Here is a 20,894-nt window from a genome sequence, read left to right on the forward strand (position 1 = left end):
GATGCAGTCATTTCGACCGAATGGATACGGTTTTCCCTTTCTTTGCAGGTAGAGGAAGGTGAAAAGGTAAGAGGTCAGCAGCCTTTTCAAGTTTTCAGAAGCAGATATCATCCTCTATTTCTAACACATCCACGGCATGTCGCTGGGTCTATCTTGCGGGAGCCCACACCGGTGGGACTACGTCTAATACTCTTCAGTCAGTCCTGGAACGGACATGGACCAGTGAGTTTAAGACTAGAGTCCTAAGGGGGACATACTGGAGTTTCCAGACGATTCCCCTCACAGATTTTTCAAATAGACCTTACCGATTCTCCTCTGGACGGGGAGGTAGTATGCGACGCCATACAGGAGTTGGGTCATTGTCCTGCTGTCCCGGTAACAAAACAAAAACAAAAAAAAGCTGTTATTCAAGCTTTTTCGTGCTTCTGAGGCCGGATGACTCGGTCGGATCAATCCCAAAAAATTTCTACTTAAGAAGTTGAACTACAAGATGGAATCTCAGGGCAGGGATATCCTCCTATCTGTAAAAGGAAAATGAGGATGTAAGTACGGTTTCTTCCGCATTAGGCTTACCTGGGTTAGCTATTCAGGATTGTCATTGCCAATTTACCGGAGTGATGGCGGTATGATGGTTTTCCTTAAATAGTAAGAGTCATTATTATTCTATACTGGGACGCTCTCCTGAGTACGGCGAGGTAAGGAAACAAGTGGTGCAAAACATTGTTTTCTTCCTGACAGTTCTTCAACAGAGTGGTTGGCTCCTGAACTTGCCAGAATCACTGTTGATCCCAACGAAGCGGTTGTCGGAGTTGGGAATAACGTTAGATCCAGAACTGTTTAGAGTTTGTTTCTTTCAGTGGAAAGAGCTCTGAGGATCCAGAGTTGGATCGGATCTGCAACAGTGTCAGTTCCATCAATAAGTTCTGTTGATGAAGAAGATGGTTGCGGCCTACGTGGCCATTCAGCGGGCAGGTTAAATGCCAGAGTGGTTTTAGCGGGACCAGTTGGACTTGTGGTCCGGGTTTCACCTGCACATGCACCGGAAAATCCTATATTCCAGGACCAGAATCTCTCTCCTGTGGTGGCTACACAGTTCTCACCTCCTAGGGAAGGTTCGGGATCCAGTATTGGATCCTGGTGTCCATGGATGCAAGTCTCCGAGGCTGGAGAGCAGTCTTTTAGGGAGAAGAGTTTCCGGGGAAGATAGTCAAGCCAGGAAGCGTGTTTGCAATAAATATTCTGGAATTGAGGGCTATTTACAACGGCCTTCTGCAGGCGGAACACCTTCACGTTCTGTCGTCTTAATTCAGCCGGACAACTTAACAGCAGTGGCGTACGTAAACCGACAGGGCGGAACAAGGAGCAGAGCGGCAATGGCAGAAGCCGAAAAAGTTTTCCGCGGGGCGGAAAGACATGTAAGCGCTCTGTCAGTGGTCTTCATTCCGGGTGTAGACAACTGGGAAGCAGACTTCCTCAGCAGACACGATCTCCATCCAGGAGAGTGGTGTCTTCATCAAGGGGTCTTTGCAGAAGTGACAAGTCACTGGGGAATTCCTCAAATAAACATGCTGGCGTCTCGCCTCAACAAAAACCTTCAGGGATATTGTACCGGGTCGAGGGACCATCAAGCGATAGCGGTGGACGCCCTGGTGACACCGCGGGTGTTTCAGTCGGTCTATGTGTTCCCTCCACTTCCACTCTTTCCGAAGGTGATAAAGATCATAAGAGGAACAAAGGTTCAGGCAATCCTCATTGTTCCTGGATCTGGCCAAGGAGGGCTTGGTATCCAGATCTTCAAGAATTACTCATAGAAGATCCCTGGCCTCTTCCTCTACGAGGGGACCTGTTACAGCACGGACCGTGCGTGTATCAACACTTACCACGGCTGCATTTGATGGCATGGCGGTCGAACGCCAAATCCTAGCCCGAAAGGGTATTCCCAGTGAAGTCATTCCCACACTACTTCAGGCTAGAAAATAAGTAACCGCAAAGCATTGCCACCGTATTTAGAGAAAGTATGTGTCTTGGTGTGAATCCAAGAAGGCTCCTACAGAAGACTTTCAGCTGGGGCGTTGGCTCCATTTTTTGCAAGCAGGTGTGGATGCGGGCCTAAAGTTAGGCCGCCATTAAAGTACAAATTTCTCTGGCTGAGTCCACAGGATTATCCACAGGATAACATTGGGATATGGTTGAGCGACAGCGGAAATGGCACCAACACGGTCACAAGCTTTCTGGCCTCCCAGGATGCATCGGGGCCTCCCCATATAGTCCCGCCCACTGACTCAGTCAAATCAGTTTTTTGCTTGGTGTGGCAGGAAGCCGCATGGTCATAGGCTGCTGTGAATAAAGCAGCCTCAAGCTTTTATTATTTTATTTTTATAGACTTACTATATTTTTTTGAGCGACTTTTCTTAACAGTGTCTTAAACGCATACTGGAAAGAGTCGCTCCAACAACTCCCCACCGGGTCGCAACAACGCTTACCTTCGCGGTAATAGTACTGTCTCGACGGGCGTCTGTGTCGGATGTTCTAGCAGGTCCAGCAGACGTAACCAGGCTGTGGCCGGAGCATGGGGGGACGGTAAGTCTATGGATTTCCTCTTACTAGGGGGGTCCGGACACAGCTACACTGATTTGGTGAAGACTACAAACAGTGTGTTGATGCGCCGAACATCTCGAGTGCGACAGCGCTACGCTCTAGGGATCATAGGCGCCAGGACTAGGTAGAGGCCGCGATCCTTAGGGTTTAAGTCAACAGGGGGATTCTGACGCTCTCCTGGCCGCCCCTCCTCCGAGTTCATGACCAGTTTCCGCGCATCTCTCGTCCATGAACTGAATGACCTCACTTCCGTCTCAGACGCTACCACGAGGGTACTCTGTCGCAGCTTAGACGCTGTGGTTGTGTACACTAGAGATCCCGCCTAGACCGAGTCGCAGGCCTTAGCGTCAGCATACACGTGGAAGTCGCTGAGCGTCCGTGTCCGCAGGGAACGACTGTGTCCGTTATCAGTTATACAAGAGCGGTAGTGTACATCAGTAGCGTCTGAATCCACTCAGCGTCTCACGAGCGCATTTGCATGGATATGGAAGTGTGGTGAGTCTCCCTGTATCCCGCTCTCTAGAGGAAGAGTATACAGTACTAAAAATTCTCTCTACTTGTTAGTATGAATTGTTAATTTTTAGTACCTATTGCATATGAGTCTGTGGGGTGGTATTCATGTGACCGGCGGTCGGGTGACCGATAGTCACATGACCTCCTCCCCCATCCCGATCGCTCACCATCCTGATGGTCGGCTTGCCGAACAACAGGGACTGTTTCCACTCGTGGGTGTCCACGACACTCATAGAGTGGGAATTTAACTTGTGACCACTGAGCTCGCAGCGTGGCGAGCGCAGTGAGCCCGCAGCGAGCCCGCAAGGGCCTTGCTGCACTCGCCCCTCCCCGCTGGGATCCCGGCGTCGGTATGCTGCCGGGATCCCGGCGTCGGTAAGCTGTCCGGCAGTCTCCTGACCGCCGGTCACCCGTACTACACCCGATCTGTGTATTTACTGTGTTTTCTGCATGTTATGTTGAAAAAGAACCAGTTAAAAACAGAAGTACAATTTTCCTACTTATTTATAAGTTGTAATGGGGGTTGTATTCTCATATGACAATGTCTAATGCTTTAACATGTGACTGACTGCTAGTATGAGTGCTGAATTTTCTGTGTAATGTCAGTCCTGTTCTGACCCTCAATTCAGGTGCACTGTGGTCAGATTGATCTCACTTCTATATACTCATATATAGGTGATTTTCAGGCACAAATTGTGTAGTCATTAATAGATTATTACCATGTCTGTGAGCGGCAAAAGTGACGAGGAGAATTTATCAAGCACTCCTACATCCCTAACATGCTTATCTTGTAAGACAGGGTTAATTGGTATGGACCAATCAGTCACTTATGAGGGCTTGTGTGCTTACTGTTTTGCTTTTCAGCAAAGTAAAAAACAGGAGTTGGTTCAACCACCAACAGAGCCACCATGGAATATGTTCGCAAAGACTCTATTTTCAGTAGCGGACAGGTTAGCTCCGGTAGCAGCACCTCAAGGGGTAGGTTACACTATTAACCCATACATGCAGCTCCCTTCCTACGGCTTGGTTCCAGTAGCCTCTACAAGCAACCAAGGGACAGGTAAGACTAAGACAGATGCGTCTATGTGGCAGACTACACAAGATGATACAACAGATGATACAGTATATTCAAATACTCCGTATGATAATCAGTCGCAGAGTTTAAGTTCAGAGGATGTAGCTGAACTTATTAATGCTGTAAAGGCTGTTCTCTCTTTGGAAGAGCCAGCTAAAACAGTGTTAAAAACTAAAGAACCTGTGTTTAAACGAACAAAATCAGTGAAAACTGAATTCCCAGCGTCAGATGAGTTGTCGGAAATGATGGATGAGTCTTGGGCGACACCCAGTAAGAAATATAAGATTCCGAAAAGATGGAATTTTTATTATCCATTTCCAGCTGCGGATTGTTCGAAAAGAGAAGTTCCTCCAAAAGTAGATGCACATGTTCTGCGACTTGTGCATAAATCTGCTTTACCACTGTCATCTACCTCGCTAAATGATGTCACGGACAGAAGGGTAGATAGTTTTTTGAATAGTGTATTTTCTCTAGTAGGAGCAGTGGTAAGACCTGCTATGGCTTCGGCCTGGGTAGCAAAGGCAATGGGCGAATGGATAGAGGAACTAGAGAATGACATCTCTTCTCCTACTACGGAGCAGGAGTATCATTTAAGCCGTTTAAGACAATTTGCCCAATACTTGGAAGAGGCAACAATTGATATGGGTACAGTTGCTTCTAAAGCTTCAGCCTTGACAGTAGCTGCTCGCAGAGCAGTTTGGCTACGTACCTGGAAGGCAGATGCGGAATCTAAGAAAGAATTGGAAGCATTGCCTTTTGTGGGTAATATATTGTTTGGGAAACCATTATCTGATATCCTAGAATCAGAGGCTGAATCAAAGAAGGTCAGATTTCCGGCTACTTAGTCCAAGGGTTCAAAGTTTCGCTCTTTTCGTTGGCAAAGCAAAGCGAAAGCTAAAGAGGAGTCTAAGCAACCCCAGTTCAAAACCAGGGGTAGGAAGCAGTGGGCTAGCAAAAAGCCAGCTTCCAAGTCTGAACAGAAACCATCAGCCTGAAGAGACGGGCCTCCGTCTGGAGGATTCCAGGGTTGGGGGCCGACTCCTTCATTTTGCACACATATGGCAGCAGTCAACAACAGATGCTTGGGTGCAGAAGGTGGTATCTCAGGGGTATGGGTTCCCATTCAGGAGGCAGCCTCCTCAAAGATTTTTTTGCACCAGCCCATCTCGTATAGAGTCGAAGGCAAATGCCCTGCAAGAAGCAGTCCAAAAATTACTGCAGTCTTGTGTGATTGTCCCAGTATCTCCATCACAAAGGGGACAGGGGTTTTACTCCAATCTATTTCTGATACAGAAGCCAAATGGGTCATATCGACCAATTCTCAATCTAAAAGTATTAAACAAATACATTTGGATCCCGAAGTTCCACATGGAGACGTTACGCTCCATAATGTTGGCCATGGAACCGGGAGATTACATGATATCTCTGGATGTACGGGATGCTTACCTACATGTGCCTATAGCACTGTCTCATCAGTGTTATCTCAGGTTTGCCATCCTCCAGGAACTTTTTCAGTTCCAAGCTTTGCCCTTCGGGCTAGCAACAGCACCAGGGGTGTTTACCAAGATCATGGTGGTTATGGCAGCTTGTCTGCGCAAACAGGGGATAAGAATATTCCCATACCTCGACGACCTGTTAATCTTAGCACATTCGCAAGATTTACTTTTGAGCCATCTTCAACAGACAATAGTTTGTCTACAGAGACACGGGTGGCTCATAAATTGGGAAAAGTCGTCTCTGAATCCGTCACAGCGGATGGTTCATTTGGGGGCCATATTGGATTCAGACCTACAGAAAGTTCTCTTACCAGAGAAAAAGATAGTCACGGTGCAGGTCAGGGCTCAGGAAGCGTTGCACGCCCAGACAATGTCAGTCCATGCAGCAATGCGACTGTTGGGTCTGATGGTATCAACCTTCAACATGATGGAATATGCGCAATTCCACTCCAGACCATTGCAGCACCTTATTCTGACCAAATGGAACGAAAATCATCAGACGATAAAAAAGCAGATGATAAAGTTTCCAGTAAGTGTAAAAAGGTCTCTAGCGTGGTGGCTACAGACAGACCATTTAAACAAGGGGAGACCCTTTTGGATAAGAGTGGCAAGTCCTGACAACAGATGCCAGCCTGCAAGGCTGGGGGGCGGTACTCGGAAGCCTTTGGTTCCAGGGAAAATGGACCGCAAGGGAAAGTCGCCTGCCAATAAATCTGTTGGAAATAAGGGCCATTTACATGGCTCTAGTTCAGGCAAAGGACAGTCTGCGAAGAAGACCGGTCCAGATCCGCTCAGACAATGCGGCAGCAGTAGCGTACCTCAATCATCAAGGAGGAACTCACAGCAAAAGATTGATGGAGGAAGTAACTCCCATTCTAAGATGGGCAGAACTCCATCTCCCAGCATTATCAGCAGTGTTTGTACCAGGTGTTCCGAACTGGGAAGCGGATTTTCTCAGTCAACACACCATTCAGGAAACCGAATGGGCATTGCACCCAGAAGCGTTTCAGACACTAGTGAACAAATGGGGTTTACCAGAGATAGACCTCATGGCGTCTCGTTTAAACAACAAAGTTCCAAAGTACGGATCGAGAACAAGGGACCCAGGAGCGGTCCTTGTAGACGCACTGTCAGTAGAATGGAAATTTCATCTGGCATATCTGTTCCCGCCAATATCTCTGTTACCCAGGGTAGTGAGAAAAATAAAGGAAGCAAAGGGAGCGATAATTCTGATAGCTCCAGCTTGGCCAAGAAGGCATTGGTACACAGATCTGCTAAGAATGTCCGTGGAAGCACCGATACTGCTCCCTCAATGTCCAGATATGTTAATGCAGGGTCCTTGTTGCCACAGGCATCTGGATCGCCTGTCTTTGATGGCGTGGCTGTTGAAACCTCTGTCTTAGAAGCGAGAGGATTTTCGAAACAAGTAATCCAGACGATGCTTAGAGCAAGAAAGCCTTCTTCAGCTCGTGTGTATCATAGAATATGGCAAGCCTATGTTCATTGGTGTACTGGAAAAAATTTGAATCCAAGATCTTTTAAAGCAGTGATTTTCAACCTTTTTTTACTCGCGGCACACCGAACAATATTTTAAAATTGCCAAGGCAGACCATCAGTTCCCCACAGAAAAAAACAAAACACACACATTGGCCCTCACAGTAAAAAAATAATAATAATCCACACATACATTGGCCTATACAGAAAAAACAATCACATTGCTTCCTACATAAATCATATTGCTCCACACATAAATCAATCACATTTCTCCCCACATAAAATACTATTGCTCCCCACATGAATTATTCACATTGTTCTCCCCATAAATTCTTATTCTCCCCACATAAATCCTATTGAAATCCTATTGTTCCCCACAGGAGAAATAACATAACAAATTGTATTATCAGCTGTCCTCCTCCGTGTCCCTCAGTGGCGGGGGTTGTTCATAGTGGAGTGCTGCAAATACTGAGCAGTGGGCAGTCGGGCAGGTGTGGATGTGGGTGGGCAAGGAAAGCTGTGGATGCAGGCGGGAAGTGGAAGATGTGTATGCAGGCGGGTGGGCTGGCTGGGTGGTGAGAAGCGGTGGCTGTGACCTATGATCAGGGGCGGAACTCTGGGAGACAGTGGAGTCGGCTGCCGCCGGGCTCCTGGCCTCAAGGGGGCGCATCTCCTCCACACTGTCTCCCGCTGCCTGACTCCTGAAGAGGAGCTTTCGTGTCAGTGTCAGGGGGAGTCCGCAGATCAGGAGGACTGGAGGAGCTACTCGCAGCCTGGAACCTGTCACCGGAGGAGGAGGAGCTCGTAGCAGCATGCGCACCCTCAGCGTTCTGAGGGAAAATCCCACCGGCCAGCCGCTGTGTGCTCCGGCTCTGCGGGTAAGTGGAGGTCCAGGGCAGCCTCACTTACCCATCCTTGTGACGGTCACATTATCGTGCGTGCCGAATGCCGGTGATTGGGCGGGCGCGCGCGCGCGGGAGGGGGGGTCTTATTGTATACATTGCTGGGAGGTGCTGCACTTAGGATCCCTTCAATAATGACACACACAGCAGCACCATTATATAATCAATATTTCAATCTGGTACTATAGATTGTCACCAGGATACCATACCTGATGACAATCTATAGTACCAGATTGAAATATTGATTATATAAAGGTGCTGCTGTGTGTGTCATTACTGAAGGGATCCTAAGTGCAGCACCTCCCAGCAATATATTAAAACTTCTTGTGGGGGCACCAGAATAAGTAAATGTATATATATATATATATATATATATATATATATATATATATATATATATATATATATATATATATATATATATATAGAGAGAGAGAGAGAGAGAGAGATGTGGAATTCAGTGGCACTCCACAGACTTGAATATATTAATAATAAATAATTAATCCATGAATTAAATAAAGTATGGAGTATTAACTGTATACAAGTCTGTGGAGTGCCACTGAATTCTACATCTATATGAGACCGTTGCTTTGACCTAAGGAGGGCACCACAGCAAGAATTCATTGTACCCTCAAAGGAGTGTCAGGCTCACAGTCCTATAAAAAAATAAAATCTATAGATATATATATATATAGATATATATATAGATATAGATATATATAGAGGCAAAGTGTGACATCCCTAGATGCTCCCAACACCAGGTAAGAGATACTGCATGGCACTCCAGGACGTCTTTGAATCAATTACATTTTACTACAATATATAACCCAGAATCGTTGATATATTGCGGTAAAAGTTTATTGATTTAAATAAGTCCTGGAGTGCCATGCAGTATCTCTCACCTGGTGTTGGGAGCATCTAAGGAAAGGACGCCACACTTATATACATCATTATCAGCAAGGGCACCCAGGCAACTGTATATACAATAGTGAGTACTGAACCACAAGATGAATATATATATATATATATATATATATATATATATATATAGTATTATCATTTACTGTATCAGTGCGCAGTATGTTAGTGTCCATGGAATAAAGTGACTTGCATACTCCCTTTAGTGTGGACGGTGTAATGGTTAGCATTACTGCCTCACAGCACTGAGGTCATGGGTTTTGTTCCCGCCATGGCCCTAACTGTGTAGAGTTTGTATATTCTCCCATTGCTGGCGTGGATTTCCACCAGGTACTCTGGATAGGTAGGTTATTTGGCTCCCAACAAAAATTAACCCTAGTGCATGAGTGTACAGGGGCAGACTACATAGGCCAAGTATTTCTTATCTGCCATCAAATTCTATGTGACAGGTCTCGCAATAGTACAGCTGTCTGGTTCTCGCCTCCGGCCGGGGAGAAGGAGTGCAGACTAGAGTCCTGGGAGCTGCTATCCACCTCCTCCTTCTCCAGTGTGACCTGCCACCTCCACACTTCCCTATGATTTGTCCCTGAACTGTGATCAGGACTAACGCTAGGAGAGAAAGCCTTGTGATGAACATCTGCTTACCTCTCCATGTCCACCACCTGCATGACACCCTGCCTGCTGTATGTGAGAGTGTAGAGAGCAGTCACTGGACGTTGTGTCCCCTATACTGAGCGGGATATCAGAGTTATTTCTGCGTCTTCCGTCATTCTGCTGCGGAGCCCATCCACACACTGCTGATGCAGGGGTCACCCACTTTATAGGCTGCTACACAGGTACTTATGGTGTTAAAATAGGAAGAAGAGCTGTTGTGTAGCCTACACATGGAGCCCTCCTCATCAATCCCTATAATTATGGGGATTGTTATTAACTGAGCCAGGGCAGTCGGACTTAATCCCCTGCTGTATTGTTCTTGAAAGTGGCGTTTGTGTGTTTTTGATATATACATACTGTATATCGGCACACCACTGCGCCAAAGCATCTACATTGTGACACCCTAGTGGGTGAGGGAGTACTGTAGATTTGCTATAAAGGTATGCTGGTGTCTATTTTATTGTGATGACTGACTTGGAGTGCGTCCACTTTGTATGTGTATCTATATTACTATTGGGAAAGGCACCTGAGCACGCTACTACTGTTCAACATGAGTGCCGGATAGCTATATATGAAGGGCGTGTGTGTCTACAGTATGTAGGGGGGGGGGGGCACCAACACTTATCATGCCTCCAGGCGACTGGGGCGAACTTACGCCACTGCCTATGATATCACACTGTTTTCAAGGCATAGGTCTCAATCGGGGCACGACTGATCCTCTAAGAGGAGCCCGGGCCAACAGTTCACTCTGAAGGTGCAGGAAGCTGCTCTGGCTCCGTGGCACACCTTGCAACTGGTCGCGGCACACTAGTGTGCCACGGCACACTGGTTGAAAAAGCCTGTTTTAAAGTATCCAGGATTTTGAATTTCCTTCAAGCAGGATTGGATAAAGGTCTGAAAGTAGCTTCCTTGAGAGTTCAAGTATCAGCATTGACTGTATGGTTTCAGCGAAAGATTGCTGATTTACAGGATGTTCGTACTTTCTTTCAGGGAGTTGTACATATTCAACCTCCATTTGTTCGTCCTGCAGCTCCCTGGGATTTGAATTTAGTTCTAAAATTCCTCCAGGGTCCTCCGTTTGAACCGCTTAAGAGAGCAGATCTTAAATGGTTAACGGCTAAAGTGCTTTTTCTACTGGCAATGGTGTCAGCCAGAAGAGTGTCAGATTTAGGAGCATTATCGTGTAAGTCTCCTTTCCTAAGTTTATTTTCCAGACAGAGCAGTTCTCAGAACGAGATCTGGTTATCTTCCAAAGGTGGTGTCAAAGTTTCACCTGAATGAAGAGATTGCAGTCCCAGCTTTTCAGGTATCGGGACTATTGCGGGAGAAGCGTCGCTGGACATAGTCCGGGCTTTAAGAATCTACATAGATCGTACTAGTGCCATCAGGAAAACAGATTCTCTCTTCATCCTCTACGGATTTCATAGAAGAGGATGGCCTGCTAGTAAACAGACGCTGGCGAAATGGCTCCGAATGGTAATATCAGAAGCTTATTCTCATGCAGATCTCCCTACTCCGGCTAAGGTCTCTGCTCACTCTACACGTAAGGTAGGTCCTTCATGGGCAGCACAACAGGGTGCTTCAGCAGAACAGATATGTAAGGCAGCCACATGGTCTTCCATAAACACATACATCAGACATTATGCCTTGGATACTTTTGCCTCTCATGACGCAGACTTTCGGGCGAAAGGTCCTCCTGTGTAATCAGGAGCGTCCCCACCACTAGAATTGGCTTTGGGAATCCCAATGTTATCCTGTGGATAATCCTCTGGACCCAGCCAGAGAAATAGACGTTATGGTAAGAACTTACCGTTGATAACATGATTTCTCTTATGTCCACAGGTATCCACAGGGATCCCACCCTGACGCACCTTATTTGAGGATCTAGACAATCACTAAACCTCTTCCTTCTTGTATGGAAGGGTGTGCATGTGTGTTCTTATCGCCTAAACAGGTCTCTACCTGATGCTCCTGCCTAAATTGCTGTGGAAAGAACTGATTTGACTGAGTCAGTGGGCGGGACTATATGGGGAGGCCCCGATGCATCTTGGGAGGCCAGAAAGCTCATGACCGTGTTGGTGCCATTTCCGCTGTCGCTCAACCATATCCCAATGTTATCCTGTGGATACCTGGGGACATAAGAGAAATCACGTTATCAACGGTAATTTCTTGCCATAACGTCTATTTCGGCCTTATCAATTTTCTTTCTGAAAGAATTGGCCTCCCTTCCAGAAGTTCAGACCTTCGTGAAAGGCGTACTGCACATCCAACCTCCCTTTGTGCACCCAGTGGCACCATGGGATCTTTATGTGGTGTTGCGGTTTCCTGCAATCTCATTGAATGAACCTTTACGTAAGGTTGAGTTAAATTTCCTTACTTGGAAAGTAGTCATGTTGTTGGCCTTGGTTGCCACAAGGCGGGTATCTGAATTGGCGGCTTTGTCTCACAAAAGCCCCTATTTCATCTTCCATGCTGATAGAGCGGAGTTGTGAACTCGTTCAGCAATTTCTGCCAAAAGTGGTTTAGTCGTTTCACGTAAACCAGCCTATTGTGGGCCAGGGGCTACTGACGCCTTGGCGGAATTGAAGTCTCTCAATGTGGTCAGAGATTTAAAAATCTAAGTCGCCAGAACGGCTCTGTTTGTCATATGGGCTCTTAACAAGATTGAGGCTCCTGCTTCCAAGCAAGACTATTGCACGCTGGTTCTGTAATACGATTCAGCAGGCTAATTCTACGGCTGGATTGCCGTTACCGAAATCGGAGAAGCCCCGTTCTACCAGAAAGGTGGGCTCATCCTGGGCGGCTGCCCGAAGGGTCTCGGCATTACAGCTTTGCCGAGCAGCTACTTGGTCGGGTTCAAACACTTTTGCAAAGTTTATAAGTTTGATACCCTGACTGAGGAGGACCTCTTGTTAGTCAATCGGTGCTGCAGAGTCATCCGCACTCTCCCGCCCGTTCTAGAGCTTTGGTATAAACCCCATGGTTCTTGAAGCATCATCTAGGACGTATGAGAAAATAGGATTTTAATACCTACCGGTAAATCCTTTTCTCTTAGTCCGTAGAGGATGCTGGGCGCCCGTCCCAGTGCGTACTGTGTCTGCAGTCATTGGGTATGTTTACACACATGGTGTGTTGTGTTTAAGTCAGCCCGTTGCTGACGATATTCAGGCCATAGCATGCGTTATGCTATTACTGGTTGTGTTTACACACACAGGTTGTGTTACGGTTATGTCAGCGTATTGCTGCATATTCTTCATGCTGTCGGCTGGTGTACTGTTGAAGGCCACGTTCTGCGGCATACTGGAGGTGTGAGCTGGTAAACTGCTTACCGTGGTTTAACAATAAATCCTTTTCCTCTAAATGTCTGTCTACCTGGGCACAGTTACTATAACTGGAGTCTGGAGGAGGGGCATAGAGGGAGGAGCCAGTTCACACCCATTCAAAGTCTTAAAGTGCCCATGTCTCCTGCGGATCCCGTTTATACCCCATGGTTCTTGAAGCATCCCCAGCATCCTCTACGGACTAAGAGAAAAGGATTTACCGGTAGGTATTAAAATCTTATTTTAGATGTTTCTTATTCTGATATCCTAGTATTTTATATACAGTTTTTAAGATGACTAACCAAGACACTATTTATATTAATAAAATATCATGCTTCCATTATGTGAAATCATATACAATACTAGGTGGTAAATACGGCTAATTTCTTTTTAAGTGAAACTATTCTGATCTTTGTTTCATTCATGTTTACGCTATTTTCTTTTTCTTTTAGCTTGCAGCAGCTCACAGACTATAGTGAGGACCAACCTTGTGAAAGGTAATTTGTGTATGTGTCCTGATCTGTAAGAGAAGCAAACCACTCCTTATCTGCATTCATATTTTTAAGAATATACAACTTTAATGTGTCTGCGCTGGGTGAACATTGATGATTTGCTAAAAATAGCAGCTAAGCACTTTGCATTCAAACATTGAAAATGCTCCCTAAAACTAAACCTTACTCTACTCCAGATGAACACCCACTCCCTACAGTTAAAACTCAGTCTGTTCCAACCTCTGTCCGTGTACTACAGATTGTGTCACACACTGACAATAATGCATAGTAAACAGAGAGGGGAAGGGGGTGCTTTTCTTCCCCTGGTATCCCCCCAGCACACTGACTATTACCTGTAACAATACTTGAACCTTTCTGGTAATAGAATTTCAGAGAATGGGTTACATGTGTTTGCAAAGACATGGTTAGCTGCTGAGCTGAGTCAAAGCTTCTCCGATATCAGCAGTCCTAACACTACAAAATAGCAGTGCCCACATAGGGCCATATGATTTGTCTACAGTAAGGCCTCATGATAAAGGCTCATACAAAACCGCATCCAGACTGAGGGCTAGCTTACCTGAGAGCACTGCATAGACCAGCATGCCTTCCAAATGCTGCTCCCATTCAATGCCTTTTCACACATACCGACAAACAGTGGTAGCAGCTCAATCATTCCTGGAGACAATTATATCAGGTGCTAAAAAAAATATGTAACCAATTATCTGAAATTCTATCACCAGATAGTTTCAAGTATTGTTACAGGTAATAGTCAGTGTGCTCGGGGATACAAACAAACACCAGTGTCTGCGGTTTGCTTGTGACCCCTCCCCTTTTCTAGCACCTGATATAATTATCTCCCCAGGAATGATTGAGCAGCTACCACTGTTTGTCTGTAGTAATGCATAGTACCCAGAACCATGTCATTAGGAGATAAAGCAGTCCCTATGCATCGGTCTTCCCTTCTTTCAAATGAAAGGTTTGTATTTTCATGCCCAAAACTTGCAATGGGATCCTCTAAACGATAGATAAGACTGACTGAGCATTTATTTTACCCTCTAAGATGTGTTTTCCCAGTTACAATCACACATATGATGCTTTGTAAGTATGTGTATTCTGAGGGTCATTCAGTACATTGTTTTACTTTTACTGCATTTCCCTTTTAATTTATTTCTCCTTGTAGATTGCAACAGCATACCAACTATAGTGAGGAACAACCTTGTGAACGGTAATGTGTGTGTTCGTCATTATATGTAAACAAGGCAAACCAGGTCTCTCTGTAATAGCAAATAGTCCATTCTATTATCTCACTGACTTAGGTGGAAAAAAAAACAAGAATCAAAATAAATATCTTGCATAGGCCAAGAATATCTGGCAGTATGGCCATCAAGCTATGTTACACTTCACAGATGGCATATGTGCAAGAATAGGTGAGGGGACCACAGCATAATAACCTGTATGGTACTTTGAATAGAATTTGACAATAGATAAAAATCACGTCTAGTCTGCACATTTTGGTAACCTCAATCCTATTTGATCCTTAGTTCTTTGTAAGGATATTCTCAAGCCTATCACAAACATGTTTAAATTGCTCTACAGTCTTCTATTACCCCTGAAGGGAGTTTATTCCACTTATCCACTACCCTTTCTGTGATGTTATTTTTCCTCAAATTTTACCTAAACCCTACCACTCTACAGTTTCAATAAATGTTCTCGTGTTCTAATACTTAACTTACTTTGAAGAATGTTTCCCTGCTGTACCCTTGATGTATTTGAAAATTTCTATCATGCCCTCCCCCCTCATCTATTCTCTGCTCTAAACTATACATATTAAGATCTTTTCTCTGACGTCCTAAGTGGATGCTGGGGACTCCGTCAGGACCATGGGGATTAGCGGCTCCGCAGGAGACAGGGCACAAAAGTAAAAGCTTTAGGATCAGGTGGTGTGCACTGGCTCCTCCCCCTATGACCCTCCTCCAAGCCTCAGTTAGATTTTTGTGCCCGGCCGAGAAGGGTGCAATCTAGGTGGCTCTCCTAAAGAGCTGCTTAGAGTAAAAGTTTGTTAGGTTTTTTATTTTCAGTGAGTCCTGCTGGCAACAGGCTCACTGCTACGAGGGACTTAGGGGAGAGAAGTGAACTCACCTGCGTGCAGGATGGATTGGCTTCTTAGGCTACTGGACACCATTAGCTCCAGAGGGAGTCGGAACACAGGTCTCACCCTGGGGTTCGTCCCGGAGCCGTGCCGCCGACCCCCCTTGCAGATGCCGAAAAGTGAAGGTCCAGAAACGGCGGCAGAAGACTCTTCAGTCTTCATAAGGTAGCGCACAGCACTGCAGCTGTGCGCGATTGTTGTCAGCACACTTCATAGCAGCGGTCACTGAGGGTGCAGGGCGCTGGGGGGGGGCGCCCTGGGCAGCAATGATAGTACCTTATTCTGGCTAAAAATACATCACATATAGCCCCTGGGGGCTATATGGATGTATTTAACCCCTGCCAGGTCTCAGAAAAACGGGAGAAGAAGCCCGCCGAAAAGGGGGCGGGGCCTATTCTCCTCAGCACACAGCGCCATTTTCCCTCACAGAAATGCTGGTGGGAAGGCTCCCAGGCTCTCCCCTGCACTGCACTACAGAAACAGGGTTAAAACAGAGAGGGGGGGCACTTATTTGGCGATATGTATATATATATTAAAATGCTATAAGGGAAAAACACTTATATAAAGGTTGTCCCTGTATAATTATAGCGTTTTTGGTGTGTGCTGGCAAACTCTCCCTCTGTCTCCCCAAAGGGCTAGTGGGGTCCTGTCCTCTATCAGAGCATTCCCTGTGTGTGTGCTGTGTGTCGGTACGTGTGTGTCGACATTTATGAGGACGATGTTGGTGAGGAGGCGGAGCAATTGCCTGAAATGGTGATGTCACTCTCTAGGGAGTCGACACCGGAATGGATGGCTTATTTAAGGAATTACGTGATAATGTCAACACGCTGCAAGGTCGGTTGACGACATGAGACGGCCGGCAAACAAATTAGTACCTGTCCAGGCGTCTCAAACACCGTCAGGGGCTGTAAAACGCTCATTTACCTCAGTCGGTCGACACAGACACGGACACTGACTCCAGTGTCGACGGTGAAGAAACAAACGTATTTTCCTTTAGGGCCACACGTTACATGTTAAGGGCAATGAAGGAGGTGTTACATATTTCTGATACTACAAGTACCACAAGAAGGGTATTATGTGGGGTGTGAAAAAACTACCTGTAGTTTTTCCTGAATCAGATAAATTAAATGAAGTGTGTGATGATGCGTGGGTTTCCCCCGATAGAAAATTATTGGCGGTATACCCTTTCCCGCCAGAAGTTAGGGCGCGTTGGGAAACACCCTTTAGGGTGGATAAGGCGCTCACACGCTTATCAAAACAAGTGGCGGTACCGTCTCCAGATAGGGCCGCCCTCAAGGAGCCAGCTGAGAGGCTGGAAAATATCCTAAAAAGGTATATACACACATACTGGTGTTATACTGCGACCAGCGATCGCCTCAGCCTGGATGTGCTGCGCTGGGGTGGCTTGGTCGGATTCCCTGACTGAAAATATTGATACCCTTGACAGGGACAGTATTTTATTGACTATAGAGCATTTAAAGGATGCATTTCTATATATGCGAGATGCACAGAGGGATATTTGCACTCTGGCATCAAGAGTAAGTGCGATGTCCATATCTGCCAGAAGATGTTTATGGACACGACAGTGGTCAGGTGATGCAGATTCCAAACGGCACATGGAAGTATTGCCGTATAAAGGGGAGGAGTTATTTGGGGTCGGTCCATCGGACCTGGTGGCCTCGGCAACAGCTGGAAAATCCACCTTTTTTACCCCAAATCACATCTCAGCAGAAAAAGACACCGTCTTTTCAGCCTCAGTCCTTTCGTCCCCATAAGGGCAAGCGTGCAAAAGGCCAGTCATATCTGCCCAGGGATAGAGGAAAGGGAAGAAGACTGCAGCAGGCAGCCCATTCCCAGGAACAGAAGCCCTCCACAGCTTCTGCCAAGTCCTCAGCATGACGCTGGGGCCGTACAAGCGGACTCAAGTGCGGTGGGGGGTCGTCTCAAGAGTTTCAGCGCGTAGTGGGCTCACTCGCAAGTGGACCCCTGGATCCTACAAGTAGTATCCCAGGGGTACAGACTGGAAATTCGAGACGTCTCCCCCTCGCAGGCTCCTGATGTCTGCTTTACCAACGTCTTCCTCCGACAGGGAGGCAGTATTGGAAACAATTCACAAGCTGTATTCCCAGCAGGTGATAATCAAAGTACCCCTCCTACAACAAGGAAAGGGGTATTATTCCACACTATATTGTGGTACTGAAGCCAGACGGCTCGGTGAGACCTATTCTAAATGGGAAATCTTTGAACACTTACATACAAAGGTTCAAATCAAGATGGAGTCACTCAGAGCAGTGATAGCAAACCAGGAAGAAGGGGACTATATGGTGTCCCTGGACATCAAGGATGCTTACCTCCATGTCCCAAAATTGCCCTTCTCACCAAGGGTACCTCAGGTTCGTGGTACGGAACTGTCACTATCAGTTTCAGACGCTGCCGTTTGGATTGTCCACGGCACCCCGGGTCTTTACCAAAGTAATGGCCGAAATGATGATTCTTCTTCAAAGAAAAGGCGTCTTAATTATCCCTTACATGGACGATCTCCTGATAAGGGCAAGGTCCAGAGAACAGTTGGAAGTCGGAGTAGCACTATCTCAAGTAGTTCTACGACAGCACGGGTGGATTCTAAATATCCAAAATCGCAGCCGTTTCCGACGACACGTCTGCTGTTCCTAGGGATGGTTCTGGACACAGTCCAGAAAAAGGTGTTTCTCCCGGAGGAGAAAGCCAGGGAGTTATCCGAGCTAGTCAGGAACCTCCTAAAACCAGGAAAAGTGTCAGTGCATCATTGCACAAGAGTCCTGGGAAAAATGGTGGCTTATTACGAAGCGATTCCATTCGGCAGATTCCACGCAAGAACTTTTCAGTGGGATCTGCTGGACAAATGGTCCGGATCGCATTTTCAGATGCATCAGCGGATAACCCTGTCTCCAGGGACAGGGGTGTCTCTCCTGTGGTGGTTACAGAGTGCTCATCTTCTAGAGGGCCGCAGATTCGGCATTCAGGATTGGATGCTGGTGACCACGGAGGCCAGCCTGAGAGGCTGGGGAGCAGTCACACAGGGAAAAAATGTCCAGGGAGTGTGATCAAGTCTGGAGATTTTTCTCCACATAAATATACTGGAGCTAAGAGCAATTTACAATGCTCTAAGCTTAGCAAGACCTCTGCTTCAAGGTCAGCCGGTATTGATCCAGTGGGACAACATCACGGCAGTCGCCCACGTAAACAGACAGGGCGGCACAAGAAGCAGGAGGGCAATGGCAGAAACTGCAAGGATTTTTCGCTGGGCGGAAAATCATGTGATAGCACTGTCAGCAGTGTTCATTCCGGGAGTGGACAACTGGGAAGCAGACTTCCTCAGCAGGCACAACCTCCACCCGGGAGAGTGGGGACTTCATCGGGAAGTCTTTCACATGATTGTGAACCGTTGGAAAAGACCAAAGGTGGACATGATGGCGTCCCGCCTGAACAAAAAACTGGACAAGTATTGCGCCAGGTCAAAAGACCCTCAGGCAATAGCTGTGGACGTTCTGGTAACACCGTGGGTGTACCAGTCGGTGTATGTCTTCCCTCCTCTGCTTCTCATACCCAAGGTATTGAGAATTATAAGACGTAGAGGAGTAAGAACTATACTCGTGGCTCCGGATTGGCCAAGAAGGACTTGGTACCCGGAACTTCAAGAGATGCTCACAGAGGACTCATGGCCTCTGCCGCTAAGAAGGGACTTGCTTCAGCAAGTACCATGTCTGTTCCAAGACTTACCGCGGCTGCGTTTGACGGCATGGCGGTTGAACGCCGGCTCCTAAGGGAAAAAGGCATTCCGGAAGAGGTCATTCCTACCCTGGTCAAAGCCAGGAAGGAGGTGATCGCACAACATTATCACCACATGTGGCGAAAATATGTTGCGTGGTGTGAGGCCAGGAAGGCCCCATGAAGAAATTTCAACTTGGTCGTTTCCTGCATTTCCTGCAAACAGGAGTGTCTATGGGCCTCAAATTGGGGTCCATTAAGGTTCAAATTTCGGCCCTGTCGATTTTCTTCCAGAAAGAATTGGCTTCAGTTCCTGAAGTCCAGAAGTTTGTCAAGGGAGTACTGCATATACAACCCCCTTTTTGTACCTCCAGTGGCACTGTGAGATCTCAACGTAGTTCTGGGATTCCTAAAATCACATTGGTTTAAACCGCTCAAATCTGTGGATTTGAAATATCTCACAGGGAAAGTGACCATGCTGTTGGCCCTGGCCTCGGCCAGGCGAGTGTCAGAATTGGCGGCGTTTGTCTCAAAAAGCCCATATCTGATTGTCCATTCGGACAGGGCAGAGCTGCGGACTCATCCCCAGTTTCTCCCTAAGGTGGTGTCAGTGTTTCACCCGAACCAGCTTATTGTGGTACCTGCGGCTACTAGGGACTTGGAGGACTCCAAGTTGCTAGATGTTGTCAGGGCCCTGAAAATATAGTTTCCAGGACGGCTGGAGTCAGGAAGACTGACTTGCTGTTATCCTGTATGCACCCAACAAACTGGGTGCTCTTGCTTCTAAGCAGACGATTGCTAGTTGGATGTGTAGTACAATTCAGCTTGCACATTCTGTGGCAGGCCTGCCACAGCCAAAATATGTAAATGCCCATTCCACAAGGAAGGTGGGCTCATCTTGGGCGGCTGCCCGAGGGGTCTCGGCTTTACAACTTTGCCGAGCTGATACTTGGTCAGGGGCACACCCTGACTGAGGAGGACCTGGAGTTCTCTCATTCGGTGCTGCAGAGTCATCTGCACTCTCCCGCCCGTTTGGGAGCTTTGGTATAATCCCCATGGTCCTGACGGAGTCCCCAGCATCCACTTAGGACGTCAGAGAAAATAAGAATTTACTTACCGATAATTCTATTTCTCGTAGTCCGTAGTGGATGCTGGGCGCCCATCCCAAGTGCGGATTGTCTGCAATACTTGTACATAGTTATTGTTACAAAAATCGGGTTATTATTGTTGTGAGCCATCTTTTCAGAGGCTCCGCTGTTATCATGCTGTTAACTGGGTTCAGATCACAGGTTGTACAGTGTGATTGGTGTGGCTGGTATGAGTCTTACCCGGGATTCAAAATCCTTCCTTATTGTGTACGCTCGTCCGGGCACAGTATCCTAACTGAGGCTTGGAGGAGGGTCATAGGGGGAGGAGCCAGTGCACACCACCTGATCCTAAAGCTTTTACTTTTGTGCCCTGTCTCCTGCGGAGCCGCTAATCCCCATGGTCCTGACGGAGTCCCCAGCATCCACTACGGACTACGAGAAATAGAATT

At 46.8% G+C, this 20,894-nt stretch overlaps 1 protein-coding gene across 2 annotated transcripts in view; it reads left to right on the top strand.

Moving 5' to 3' along the window:
- CCDC59 (coiled-coil domain containing 59) overlaps positions 1-20,894 on the top strand; it is an 80,298-nt gene that overhangs the window by 36,495 nt on the left and 22,909 nt on the right. For both annotated transcript variants that reach the window (XM_063927691.1, XM_063927690.1), the window contains exons 3-4: positions 13,423-13,467; positions 14,642-14,686. In XM_063927691.1, coding sequence (XP_063783761.1) covers positions 13,423-13,467; positions 14,642-14,686 — 90 coding nt within the window. The remainder of the gene's footprint in view (positions 1-13,422; positions 13,468-14,641; positions 14,687-20,894) is intronic.

The sequence above is a fragment of the Pseudophryne corroboree genome, chromosome 6, assembly GCF_028390025.1.
Source record: "Pseudophryne corroboree isolate aPseCor3 chromosome 6, aPseCor3.hap2, whole genome shotgun sequence".
NCBI lineage: Eukaryota > Metazoa > Chordata > Amphibia > Anura > Myobatrachidae > Pseudophryne > Pseudophryne corroboree.